We start from the raw sequence: 13,982 nt of genomic DNA on the forward strand, positions 1-13,982 counted from the left end.
ACTCCATGTAAGTCGGCGGGCCTAATTTCTTCCGCGCGGTTGTTTGGTCTACTTCTTTCCCGTTATTCTCTTTTTTCTTCTTCTTTTTTCTCTTTTTTTTTTGCGCTCTCATTTGCGCGGTCAACTACCATAAGCCTATTCGCCTTTGGTCCTGGGAGCTCTCGTCCCTTGTCCATTCATGGAATTCGGTGAATTTTATCAGAGCAATGATACAGTTTAATGGTTAATGAATGATACACCCAGAGGACGCCGCCAATCATATCTCTACGCAAGTTACTGCGTACGAACTACAGCGAAGGAGAAGACGAAATACTTGGTCATCAATCGTCTAATTAATGTCACCTAAAACCCTATTATTTTTATGTTCGCAGGATCTTGTCTAGTATCTAGATCTCATGCCCGCATCCAACGTGCGACTCACCGGCCGCCCTGACCTCGTCCATGCCCGCGATGATGGGCCAGCTGGGCATCAGGCTCCTAGCGCGGATGGCGGCAAGCCCGGCCTCCTGGACGGGAACCTTGGGAATCAGCGAAGTGCCGTTAAGGGAAAGCACAGTCAGCTGGTGAGCGGCGGCCCTCGCGTTGAGAAGTAGCAGCTCGGGCTGGATGTTGGTGATGTTATCGCAGGCCTGGTGGTAGCACGGATCCTCCTCGGGCAAGATGCCCGTCTGCAGGAATCCGAAGGGCTTGTTGAGGATGGACCAGAACGAGGCGTAGTCGCTGCCGTTAGTAAGGATGCGCGGCGTGACCTCGATGTCCTGGGCGGCAAAGTGGTCGAGGTAGGTCTGTTGGATGACTTCGGAACCTGTAGGGAAAGTCAGAAGGATATTGTTAGCCTCAATTCCAAGGAGAACGATCCGAGTCCAGTGTCATCAATGTACTGACCCTTGGGGGCAACACTGCCGTATACACGGCCGTCGTTGTCCGACACGCCGATGCGACCGCGTGCCTGCATATCAAAGTTGAGATATGCGAGGATTTGGTTGATCTCGGGCGCCGAGAGATTGTTGCAATAGTACTTGGAGCCCAAAAGGCCGTTCTCCTCAGCGCCCCACCAGGCGAACCGCACACGGTTTTTGGTGCGGTACTTGGTAAAGGCGTGGAAGAGCTCGATTAAAAGGGATGAGCCGGAAGCTGTTGTTGATGAGACTTCCATGTTAGCAAGATTACTAAAATTTCGATGATTGACAAAGCTGCTCATGACAAAAAGGACGTGCAAGCTTACCATCGTCGTTGATACCTGGGCCAGCCTGAACGCTGTCGTGGTGGGCGCCGAGCACAATGGTGTTGTCCGGGTCACCATCCTCAGTCTCGACAAAAACGTTGTACGTCTTGCGCTCTTCGACAACCTGGGTCTGTTGGAGGAAGGCGATGATGGTCTCGCCGGCAGCGATTCTCTCCTTGGCTGCGAGCCCATCAACACGGTTGATGAAAGCCGCCGGAACGAACTCATCCGACGGGCTACCGAGCGATCCGGCAGTGACCTGTGTGGTCACGTCGTTGTACACGAGAACTCCGATGGCGCCGTTCTGAGCAGCGGGAAGCACGCGGCCGGCCAGGGTGCCGCCAGTCGGGCATCGGAATCGGTCGACCAGAACGATCTTGCCCGACACGTCAAGGCCGGCGTAGTTGGCCGGGTCGCATCCATCAGCGCCTTCGGGGCCAACGACGATCTCGGCCTCAATGCCTTCGGCACTCGTCGAGGGAGAGTACGTCAGGCCATAGGCGGGGCCGACATTCTCACCGTTGAACTTGATGGACAGAGATTGGACTTGGGCGAACTGGGCGCCAAACTCCTGTTTCCAGGCCCGTGTCCCAGGCACACCGGAAACGCGGTCAAAGATGTAGTCGACGGTAGCCACGTTTCCGGGCAGACCAAAGGCGCGGTTGCCGCCGTTGGCGTAGGCGAGGTCGTTGAGCACCTGCAGATTTTTCATCAGGTTCTCGACGGTGATGTCGGCCTGGAGCTTGGCCGAGTCGACCTTTGGCTTGCAGACTTTCTGCGAGCTGGCGACGCCTGCCACGGAGAGCAGGACAGTCGCAGCCTTGGCCGCGGTGATCTGGTCGAGGATCCTCATGGTCGCGGGAAGTGAATTTGGCGAGATGCCTGGGGGGGTAGCCTCAGTCGAGCGATGCGAGATGGACGGGCCGCTGAAGGAGAGAAGGATAAAGAGACATTCTAGACGTCAACAACGAGAGGGTGGGTGGCATTGAGATAAATAACCACTTTCCAAGACATTTTAGTAAGGTCTTCGGTACTCACTCTATTTCCCATGAATCCTCTACGGTAAGTATTGGGTAGGTAGGTACCTAAGGTTAGGTAGTTTGCCCCTCTCCTTTTCCTGCCATGCTTCCTGGCCCGCGTCACCCCAAGAGAAAAAAAACCCACCATCAATGTTCGTTATCGAGGTCGCCCGGCCTTGACCGACAGGGCCCAAAGGCAACTTTTTACGCCAAGAGCGCGGATCCCATGTTCGGAAGAGGAAGGTGCAGTGAGGGGGAGGTTGGGGGTTTTTGGAGATGCCAAGATGCCAAGGAGCACACCTGGCTGCAATAGGATGCTGCTCAAGAAATCGATGCAACACTAATTCGGGGTATGGCAAATTTTTCTTCTTCTTTTCTTTTGCTATCGTTGGACTTTTGACTTTGCAACAAACGAGTAAGCCGCCGGATCCCGGCGAATCGAGCTGTGAGGCGCGATGCGAGTTCTCCAAAAAGGAGAACATTCTAGTTTGAGTGCTACACCAACGCCAACACTATTTTCCACAGTTCTTGGCATGTTGGTTATGATACTCCGCACCGCCCACATGCCCGCAATATGCAGTGATCCTGATGTTTTTTTTTTAGATGGTGTGTGTATTAGTAAACTACCGTATCTGCTGGTTACTCTCGTATCTTGACCATATCTATCGTTATTTCGTCATCTGTCAAAGCCCCTACCATATAACCCAATACTAACTGCGGAACTTGATGCTACACCGCCTACCTTACATCTTCTGCGCTTCGATCGCTTGCCTTCTAGATGCCACCCCTGCGAACCCTGCATGCCTTGTTCTCTCGAACCAGTTTCACCTGAAAAGCAGGAAACTCTAGGCTCTGCGCATCGATCATCCCGTTGCTTCTGCGTTCGACGTTAAAGATGAATCTATCCAAAGCCTGCAGCCCGTATACCAGTCGATCTGTGCTCGCCCAAGTGACGCAGCCGTTCTCAGCCCAGGGAAACGGCGCATCACGCGCTGCAACCTGCTCCGCCGAGCCGACGTTCCAAATCCCACGCCAAGCCTGCCTCTCGCCGGTCGAAAGGCCCTCGGTCGGCTGCAGCCGGAGCCTGACGAGTTGCTTGGTGCTGGGTGCTCTGCCGTTGATGTTGCTGTACAAAGGATAGTTCCCCAGCACGTCAAATCCGCGTACTACAACTTCGGAAACCCAAATCCCTGGCCCATAATCACCATCCGGGTCCACTTCGAGCACGATGGTCGAGTTGGTCGCTTCGTCCATGTACCTCCCCGCGTACGCCGTTGCAGCTTGGTCCTTGCCCGCCCGCTCCAGGGCCGGCAGCAGAATCTTGACGGCGGTCGCCTGGACGGAAGGCGCGATGGCGCTCATCTCGGCGGTATTGCCGCTCACTAGCACCGTCATGGCCAGGCCATAGTCGGGAACAAGGGCAATGCTGCTGCGATAGTTGAACAGATCTCCGCCCTTCGTGATCACCTCGATGGTGCGCTGGTCACGAGTGACGTTGATGGCTCGGAAGATCTCCCACGGCGCTCCCAGCTGTGTGCCCAGCGAGGCCGTGTTTGTCAATGGCTTGAACCACTTGCGGGTCTGCGCGGGTGAGAGGACCCTGTTGGACAGAACCGCATCGGCAAAGGCGATCAGGTCATCTGAGGACGAGTATAGCCCACCAGCTCTATATGTATACATAAGCTTGTTAGTTTGGTCTAGTTGCAAGGCACAGGTGGATGGAAGGAATAGGGAGGGTTGAAATAAAAAGAGAGCAAGCAAAAGGCAGAATAACATACGGCGTCTCGAAACCAATGTCTGTCCCAAACCAGAAGTCGTCCTTGGGTATGACGCCCTTGTATTCTTCGGGTTTGGTGGAGCCGGTGTCATTGAGTCCCAGCGGTGCAAGGATCTTATCGGTCAAGAAGTCCTGATAGCTCGTTTTGGAGACCTTCTCAACCACCAGGGCCAGCAGGGGTGTGCCAATGTTGGAGTATGCCGGGGCACTGAAGGGGGTGAAAACCGGTGCCCGTCCACCAAAGCCCTGGAAGAAATCTGTTGCTCAAAACGCTGGTCAGTAGTTTGCTCTACTTTCCCCAGATCTTCGTCCGAAACCGCGAAAGTGCTTGGTTAAACTTTACCTTCCCATGTACATAGTCGAGTGCCTGGAACTCCAGCGCACCCCGGTGAGGTTATATTCTCCTTCCCCGGGAGTCCCAGCTGTACCGCCTGGTCTACGTACCCAGGGAAGCTTGCATAGTCGATGACATCTGGAGCATCAAAGCAAGTTAGAACTTATGCACGAGATGGTGGCTAAAGATTGGTGAACTGAGTAATGCCTCACAATCCGCGCTGATACCACCAATGTGTGCTCCCAGCGCTCCTAGGGTAATCTCGTCCCACTCCACCTCGGTCAACGCATCCCTGACAGGTTGTTGGCTAACAAAGCCTCGGAGCTCAGGCAAGTATTTTGTGATTTTATCGTCCAGGCTAACGCCATCCAGCTTCAGAACAGCCAACACGGGGAAAATCTTGGAAATGCTGCCGATGCGGTATATGGATCTGCCATCGACAGTCTTGACACCCCTCGAGTCCAGCGTTGGTGGCGTCGAATGGAAATCGAGCAGTTTTTTATCTTCGTGGATTGATTTGATGGCAACCGAAACGCTAGAGACGTTGAGGTTGCTGGTTGTCGTATCTAGGAACGATCTTAGTTCCGCAATTGCCTTGACCACTGCTGGATGAGAGCCAGAATTCACTGGCGGCGGCAGTACGGCACCTATGATGGGACAGAGGCCATCGACAGCGGCAAGTGTCGGCTGGGCGACTAGTAAGCCGGCGCTCAGGAATGCCAGAGTAGTCATGCAGCGCATGGTTACTGAGGATCAATATGGGGGCGAGATAAGTGATTTCCTTCGTAGCGATAGGGGGAGAGAGATGGCTGTATTGTCTTGCCAGAGGACCAAGGACGGAAAATCCAACACTTTATCCTCCTATATATACATCTATACACATATACACATGTATATGGAGCCGCGCGTTGAGAGTACGGTACCAAGGAATAAGCAACTTCATCGTTGGGACCATGACTTCTGCTGCCTGAAATTCACTGTGACTTGATTGGCAGGTTCGGAAAAGGGAGGCATTCTAATTCGGATCTCAGATACTGTAAGTGATGCAAGACTCCGTGCCGTAGGATAGATACCCAATGTACAAGCTTAATTTTGAGGCTCAGCCATTGATTGAGCTGACGACAAGGGTAGGCCGTGGCTGTTTAGCAGATTTTCACCTACATATTCCAAAGTCCGAACCGGCCAATCAGCTGGGGTTGATGATGTTTTGCACCATCTGATCCCGTGAGATGTCAAGGATCGGTTTAATGCAGATTGTCCCTTGCTGAGCAGCTCATCCGGTATTGCGGCCGACTCAACTAAAATCAAGCATAGTGGAATTATTTTCTGCTCATGGGTCCCCTTCAAATTGAAACTAGGTGGGCTATGAACGGAAATCCAAACTCAGTTCATCTTGAGAACATGAAAGAAAAAAAGACAAAAGGAGATGAAAGATGCTTCCAGTCTTTTCTGGCGAATTCGGTGCAGAGCTGTCTGCCATGGGGCGCTTAAAACGACATAATGCGGGGGGAATTGCAGGATACATGTAAACAATGTCATTCTGACTCATGTCAAAGGGCGTAGAGATGCAATCAATAATACACCGTAAATTCCATCTGGTGGTGTACAAACTCGCCATCGCCAGCCAGTTCATGCCATCCAATGTTCCCTATTCCTTCCCAAACATCTTGTCTCAAGTTCATTTAGATCAATGGGGATTTTCAGCAAGGAAACAATATAAACGAGCTCCCACCATCAGAAACAGAATAAGAATAGGAATAACTAACAATCATATCAAAAAAAAAAAAAAAAATCAAAAAAAAAAAAAAATGCCAATCAATTACCGCCCCGCCACGGAAGCCGACGTCACCGCCATCGCTCGTGTTGGCAGCGCCGCCTTCGACCCAGAAACCGACCCGATGATGCGCCGCATCTTTCCGCTGCACCTACAACAGCCAGGTGTCGACGCGCAAATGAAATGGCGCGCGTGGCGTAAAACCTGCCGACTGCAAGACGATCCCAACTCAGTCATCATCGTCGCTGTGGACGAGGAGCTGAATGAGGTGGTTGGCTATGCCTGGTGGGTCGCTCCCCCCAAGCCGGATCGGGAACCGTTCATCGCCCCTAAGGAGCCCAAGTTTGCCGGGGTCGACCCGGAAGCTAGGGAGGAGGCGCGTTTCGCTATCGAGTCTGCGACAAAGTCTATCTTTGGGAAGAGTCTTGACTACTACGGTATGTATGCGTAACAGTTGCTCGGATATTGATCTCCGATACTGATGCCACTTTTCCCCCCTCACTTGTTCTTGCTCGCTTAGAGCTCTCAATTCTAGCTGTGCACCCACAGCACGGCCGCAAAGGAATAGGGAAGGATCTTGTGCAGTGGGGCCTGGACATAGCAAGGAGCGAGAAGAAAGACGTTTATTTGATAGCAACTCCCATGGGAAAGCCACTGTACGAACGACTAGGGTTTATGCATATTGGCGACGTCCCCTTCCTGGGAATCAAATTTACCTCGATGATTGTCATGAATAACCCACATACCAAGCTCGAGGATGGACGGGTCGTACACTTGAATGAGACTGAAGCAACTGTTTAAGTGTGCAACTAAGCACCTAAGTACATCGGGTATATAAACATCGGGGTATATGTATGTATTCGTGGAGTTTGGGTGACTACCTAGGTGGCCACTATATGATGGCTTCCTCCGTGATCGCATCTCTTGTGAGGAAATATCACAATGTGTACCAGACGGCTCGATCGAAACCTTCATCTTTTGGACACCCCTTTTTTTTTCTTTTCTCAAAACTTGATGAATGGCCATGACTAACTAGTACTCGTGTATGAGCAAGCCAGATCAAGTGAGCCTTGCCTCTTCAATTCACCTCTTCCTGATGTTGTCACATATTGATAGGACCTTGGACTTTCTGTCATGTCTTATTGCCACGGAAATATGCTTTTCTAAGCTGACCATGTTGGCTGTTTGTTGAATTCACCATTTATGTCACAACACCACGAGGAGGTGAGTTCAAGAGGCAAAGCAAGGTTACGATGCCGATCAATTCAACGTGGACGGAAGCACCGATATTGGCAAAGTCACAAAAATAGTGCAAGTAACTAATACCCAACGGGAAATTTACATGGACTGGCTCTCCTTGCACACGCCGGGTCACATTCTGTTTTACAGCACTACTTGGGGGCTGTGCGTTGTGGGCCCCCTCAAAAAGGGGGTTGCAAAATCGCGGGTCACGACAAAATCGCGGGTCACCACTCACAAATTTTTTAACTAAAAAATCGTTAATAAAATAACTATATATAAATACAATCCGGTTTAATAATACCATAATTATATTTACCGCATTTTTATTAATATTATAAAATCGCGTAAGTTTTTAATTATTTCGGCTATCCGCCAATACGTTAAATATTTTAAAATTTACCACGTTAAATCGTATTTTATACGGGAAATTAAATTTAACCCGGAAACGTTACGGACGTATTATAATAAACACCGTTACGCGTTTTCGAATATTTAACGGTATATTTAAATTTTTTAAACGTAAAATAAACCGAAATTATTAATAAAACGCGTTGGACGGTTTTTAACGTTAATCGCGGTTAAAAACTAAATTTTCGTTATTTATTTTATACAATTTAATAAATTGGACGTTTACCCTATTAATTAATATATCATTTTTACGGTTAATTTAATATATTAATTATATATACCGTTTTATAATTTAATCCAATTTTTTTAATACGGCCGTTGGTTTAAAAAATACCTAAAATTGCAATTTACCAAATAATAACCCGTTAAAATTTATTATTTAAATTTTAAATAATAAATTAATTTCGTGGAAAATTAATATTGCCGCACCGTTATCCGTGCGATTAAATTTGGAATTACGTTTTTAACGGTTTAAAACGGTAATAAATACGGTATTAAAATTGGTATGCGAAATAACCAAATACCGGTACTAATTATAATAAAAAAAAATATAAAAAACCACGTAATATTAATTCGGCCAACCGTAAAAATTATACGTTAATAAATACGGATAACGTAATTAAATAATCGTTACCGTTTTTTTATATTTTTATAAAATGGCCTATTAATAATTGGTTTAATTTAAATTTATTTGCAAATATTATATTTACGCGGTTAAAATTTGGTTTTTCCAACGTAAAAATTATATTTATTTAAATATAATATTTTAACCGGTATTTATAACCAAAAATCGCTGCCGTGTAATTAATTAAATTTTTTACGTTAAAAAAATGGTTTAAATATAATTTTAACGCTAATTTTGATTTTATAAACTGTATTACGGTTTAAATCGAACCAAATTTTCGGCGGACCAAAACCCGGACTTGGAAATAGCTTTTTTTCGACGGTTTTACCGGTTATTTTGGTATGGAAATATTTAATTATTATTTTAAATTTAATATCGAAATAATTATTTTACCGTTTTATTTAACGTATTTTATATAATTTATAAACGTTTTAATATTTATTTATTTAAAAAAAAATATAAATAATATTATATAAATATATTTAAAACGGTATTCCGTTATTTACCCGATTTAATTTCGTTATAACGATCCGAATAAATTATTTTTAATTTATTTATTAATTTAACGGTAATTTAATATATTTTTATTTACGTAATGGTATTGGAAAATAATTTTTACAACTAACCACGTTATTAACGGTCTTTAAAATACCGGATTATTTCCAATTAACGGTAAAAAAATATTGGCCAAATTACGTGGTTTATTTAACGTAACGAATATTTTACGTTATTTAAAATTTTATTTATTATTAATTAATTTATTTAAACCAAATATACCGTAAACCGTATTACGGCCAAATTGCATTTTTTTAATTTAAATATAATTAACGTTTTTTTTAATTTACACGCCGTTACCAACGAAATAATTTTTTTCCGGTAACGTGTTATTTAAAAATAGAATAATAAAAAAAAATATTTATAATATATTTTATAATATAAAATTAAAATAATATTAAAATTAAACGATAAATAATTCCAAACCATTAATACGTTAAAAAATATACGGACCGTTTATAAAATTAAATAAAATTTAATCGAAAAAATAAATATTTATTAATAAAAAGAATTCGTCAAAAATTTATAATATAAAAATAAAAAATAAAATATTTAACGTTGGCGAAAATTTAACGGTATACCCAATAAGGTTAAAATATAAAAAAGAAATATTTAAAAAATTTAAATTTTAAACCGAAAAACGTTCCGGAAATTAAAAAATAATTTGAAAAAAAACGAATTTTAAATTTTACAGCCATAATTTTTCGATAAAAAACAATTTTAAATTATAAAATGGATACGTAAATTAATATTATCGTAAAAACCGATTCCAATTATTTTATTAATATATATATATTATAATTGTTAAAATTAATTTTATTTTTTCCACCCGCAACGTTTTTTTAATTATTTCCGTAATATATATTATTAATTTTATTTTCGTTTCGTTAATTTAAAAATATAAAATCGTTTAAAAAACGTTTTTCGCCGTTAATACCGGGATGTAAAACGAACGATTTAAAAAATATCCGGCTTGTTTTATAACCGTTTAAACGGCTTATTTACGGTAATTAACCCAAATTTTTTAAAATAAACATTTACAACGTAAATTATTATTTTAATATAACCTTATTTTGGACTTTTTTTAATTATTATTATGTTAATATGTATTAATTATTTTTTAACGAGTAATTTTTGTAGGCGATTCCCTAACAAATTTATTGATCCGCGATTTTGTCGTGACCCGCGATTTTGCAACCCCCTTTTTGAGGGGGCCCATAACGCACAGCCCCCAAGTACTTTGTAGATACTGGTTCAGCTCTCGTGACCTCTTACTACACGAATTCTGCAAGTAACTAAGCCGGACTCGGGACAGATTAAGTGGGGACCATGGGTAGCCATCTACTATGGTGGTAAAGGTAAGAATAAGCCTGTGCTCGGACCTGGCGCTGTTCATGCTTGAGAGGAAGAAGAATGACTCGACTAGAGAGACAGAGAGAGAGAGGGAAGAAAAAAAAAGTCAGTGACAAGCATCGGCCCGTATACTCTGCATAAGGCAATCATACATCTTTATGTAACTCCTACTGGGTTAATCCTTGAGTCTCCGTAAAACCAAAACCGGTTACTGACTATTTTGCTACGTATCCCTTCGATCAAAAAAAGAGTCAACGGCGAAAAGTTTCTATTCATAGACATGCGACGACGTGAACACCACGTCAAGTCAGTTGTCAACCTAGGCACCTACCCAGACTGTCTCAGATGCGCACAGGCCATAGAAATATCTAACGGCTAATTCTTTCTGACACCTGGGTTGGAGGGGATTTTGTTTAGTGGACGCTTAACTCTTTTTACAATCAACACCTAGCATCATCTGATTCGACTCTTTAAAATGTGCGATTATGTTATCATGCGAATAGTGTCACCAAAGAAAGATTCTAAAAGTAATGTTGATGAAAACCCCCCCCCCNCCCCCCCCCCCCCCCCGTGATCTGCATCGTATACACGGGGATAAATTTAGGCTACAGTATTGTAATGTAAATACTATGTTCCTATGATTAGTAACACTGGCTATGATCGTCATGGGATTATTTGTTTCAACATAATTAAAAAAAAAATCCCCAAATAGCAACGAGCAGTGCTGTATGTATACTTTGCCGGTGTAAATCGCGCTGCCTTGAAAGAACAACGGAGATTAGCCAAGTAGCCACTCTCTACGCCACACGGCAAATTTCTATCCTTGTCCTTTGTGAAGGTTAAGCCCATCCGCTTTGACAAGACAATTGTGGGTGTCCCTGTGTGCATTTACTCGTGATTTCTTCACCATTTGTTAGATCATCGGTCTACTATGACTAGCCCATTGATACCGGGAACAAATCAAACAACAAACCACGTATGTCGGTCGATCATTGGGGCACATACGACTCGCATTCAGCGCAGCATTTGCTGTGTGGAATGATGCCAGGTGCATTCCTGCATCGATTTTGCCTGTTGACGCATCTTAATTTTAGCTCAACCATGCTGTCGACCGGAGTTGGCCGCTTTTTGTCGAAAATCTCGAAATGGGTATAAAGTGAGCATGTTCCAACTCCCAGACCGGTGGGGGAAATTCCTTCTCTCCCCATCCGCTTCGGAGACATTGAATCTTTCTCTCTTTTTTCTCTTTCCGTCTTTTTTTTTTGTTGATTTCCTTTGTCTATTGCCTGTTTTGTGGTTTTGGCCACAGATCCTCTCTTTAGGTTCTTGGCTTTTCTAGTTCATAATTCGAAGATCTAGTGGCTTTTGTTTTGTTTCAGTCAATCCAAAAAATGCTGGCCTCTGCCCTCTTCAAGATAGTCGCCGTCACGGCTTTCAGTGCTCCGGTGCTGGGCCGTGACCTTCGACTGACCGGCAGCGCTAAAACTGTCGCCCGCTCCGTTTCCGACGACGACGGCCATCTCATCCAAGCAAGGCACGTTTTCCATCGACACGATGATGGAAGGCTCCCATACGTCTGCGGCATCCCACTTGTTGGCCAATACATCTCTGTGTGCAAGGCATCCAAATATGCTCCCACCAAGAGTACCGAGAGTACCCAGAGTACCAAGAGTACCAAGAGTGATTCTGGCGGCGACGTTAACATCATGATTGGCTCGGGCAACACCTACACCGGCAACACTGTCGGAGCCACTTCTGGCTCCGGTGCCTCGGGATCCAACTCTTTGGCGTCTGGTGGCCTTGACAACGCCATTGGCGGCACTTTGGGCAGCGCTCTAGGTGGCTCTTCAGCTGCTACGACTGGGGCTGGTGCATCTACAGGAGGTGCGGCCTTGGGTGGTGGTGCTTCTACCGGTGGCCTTGGAGGTGGCGCCGGTGCCACCAATTCTTACTCTGCTCAGGGTGCTTCAGGCTCTGGCCAGGATCCTTCAGGCTACGCCGGCGCCGGAGGCAGCTCTGCCGCGGGCGCCATGGGAGGAAACTCTGCTGCGGGCGCCATGGGAGGCGACCCTTCCATGGGTGCCTCTGCCAACAATGCCGGTGCTTACTCTGGTCAGGGAGCCTCAAGCTCTGGTCAGGGTGCTTCAGGTTATGATCAGGGTGCTTCAGGCTACGGTCAGGGAGCCTCAGCCTCTGGTCAAGGTGCTTCAGGCTCTGGCCAGGATCCTTCAGGCTACGCCGGCGCCGGAGGCAACTCTGCCGCGGGCGCCATGGGAGGCGACCCTTCCATGGGTGCCTCTGCTGACAGTGCCAATGCTGGTTCCACTGCGGGTGGCGCTGCAGGCTCCGCGGGAAGTTACGGTTCTATGAACACCGCTGAAGACACTGCCGACACTTCAGGGTCAACTGGCTCTGAGCCTCCCTCGGGTGCTCCCGGTACCGCCGGCCCCAAAGGTCATTCTTCTGTGGGTGCCTCCGGAAGTCAATCTTCAGCACAAAGCTCTGGCACTGACTCCTCCCCGATTGTCAAACGCACAAAAAAGGTTGAACATACTACCGCCGATAAAAAAATGACTTCCAAAGAGAAAAAGAAAGCTCTTCCCTTTCACTGCAGACTCTGGGGTCTTAGGACGTTCTCTGGTCGTTGCAGACGCCTACGGAAGGATGTCCATGAAACCAAGAAGCTCGAAAAGGTTCAGAAGAAAGCCGATAAGGCCGCCGCCAATGTCAAGAAGCATGGCGACATTCACCACAAGCGTAGTCCTCTCAGACCGGCCTTCAGGTGCTATGTTCCCTTATTGAAGTTGATCAGCAGCAGATGTAAACTACCCCAGAACTCCGCCATAAACGCCAATGCCTACGGTAGTAACTTGGGTACCAGCATGGGTCCAGGCATGAGCACCGGCATGACTTCAGGCATGAGTACCGGCATGAGTTCGGCCATGAGCCCAAGCATGAGTTCAGGCATGAGTGGCTATGGTGGCAACGGATTCAAGAAGCGTTCTAATGCGGCCGCAACGACAACTCCCCTCGCTCAGGATACCAACATGATAGGACTTCCCAGGCTTAACTTGAGGTGCAGGTTGGGTTTCCTCAGCTTCTTCAGCAGTAAATGCAGAAACATTTGGTTACAAACCAAGATGGCGAAGAAAACCGGCAACCATGGTGCCTCGTCTCTTATGGGTGGCTCGTCCTCTATGGGTAGCTCGTCCCTCATGGGTGGCTCGACCTCCATGACCAGCGATCCTTATTCGAGCAGTGGTTCCTATGGCGGTAGTGGCTATTCCACCGGAGGTACCTATGGCGGTTCTGGCAGCAGTATGGATCCGACTATGAGCGGCTCGTCCATGGGCAGCGATCCTTATTCCACCGGAAGTTCCTATGGCAGTGGAGGTGGCTATGGTGGCAGTGGAGGTGGCTATGGCAGTGGAGGTGGCTATGGTGGCAGTGGAGGTGGCTATGGCAGTGGAAGCACATATGGCAGTGGAAGTGGCTATGGCGGTAGTTCGACGGCTGGTGGTATGGGTATGGGCGGTTACTGATGGAGAGGCCTATTTTGGAGATTTTCTATGACTGACCACTTTTTCTTTCGCTCTGTTAAGATCATTGGTTTTTGGCAGAAGCTGATGGAGGAGGAAAAGAGTACTTGGTTCAATGATTTTTTTTCTGA

The 13,982-nt window shown here is 46.2% G+C and overlaps 4 protein-coding genes across 4 annotated transcripts; 2 read left to right on the forward strand and 2 right to left on the reverse strand.

Moving 5' to 3' along the window:
• Window positions 1-117: 117 nt before the first annotated feature.
• Window positions 118-5,096, reverse strand: PgNI_11129 (uncharacterized protein; the record flags this gene model as incomplete). Its single annotated transcript, XM_031131103.1, has 8 exons — window positions 118-805; window positions 886-1,134; window positions 1,226-2,151; window positions 2,311-2,756; window positions 3,040-3,910; window positions 4,023-4,278; window positions 4,365-4,493; window positions 4,568-5,096. The coding sequence occupies 8 exons, from the start codon at window positions 5,094-5,096 to the stop codon at window positions 387-389; spliced, it is 3,825 nt and encodes a 1,274-aa protein (XP_030976877.1). The 3' UTR covers window positions 118-386.
• Window positions 5,097-5,301: 205 nt separating this feature from the next.
• On the reverse strand, window positions 5,302-5,660 carry PgNI_11130 (uncharacterized protein; the record flags this gene model as incomplete). The annotated part of the gene is made up of 2 exons (XM_031131104.1): window positions 5,302-5,370; window positions 5,517-5,660. Coding segments are annotated over 2 exons (213 nt in total), but the record flags the coding sequence as incomplete, so codon positions are not given.
• Window positions 5,661-6,163: 503 nt separating this feature from the next.
• On the forward strand, window positions 6,164-7,079 carry PgNI_11131 (uncharacterized protein; the record flags this gene model as incomplete). The annotated part of the gene is made up of 2 exons (XM_031131105.1): window positions 6,164-6,566; window positions 6,650-7,079. 2 exons carry the CDS (start codon window positions 6,164-6,166, stop codon window positions 6,928-6,930), a joined length of 684 nt encoding a protein of 227 aa, XP_030976825.1. The 3' UTR covers window positions 6,931-7,079.
• A 4,624-nt stretch (window positions 7,080-11,703) lies between these two features.
• PgNI_11132 (uncharacterized protein) lies at window positions 11,704-13,854 on the forward strand (the record flags this gene model as incomplete). Its single annotated transcript, XM_031131106.1, has 1 exon — window positions 11,704-13,854. One exon carries the CDS (start codon window positions 11,704-11,706, stop codon window positions 13,852-13,854), a length of 2,151 nt encoding a protein of 716 aa, XP_030976826.1.
• Window positions 13,855-13,982: the final 128 nt, after the last annotated feature.

The sequence above is a fragment of the Pyricularia grisea genome, chromosome VI (genome assembly GCF_004355905.1).
Source record: "Pyricularia grisea strain NI907 chromosome VI, whole genome shotgun sequence".
NCBI classification, from domain to species: Eukaryota; Fungi; Ascomycota; class Sordariomycetes; order Magnaporthales; family Pyriculariaceae; genus Pyricularia; species Pyricularia grisea.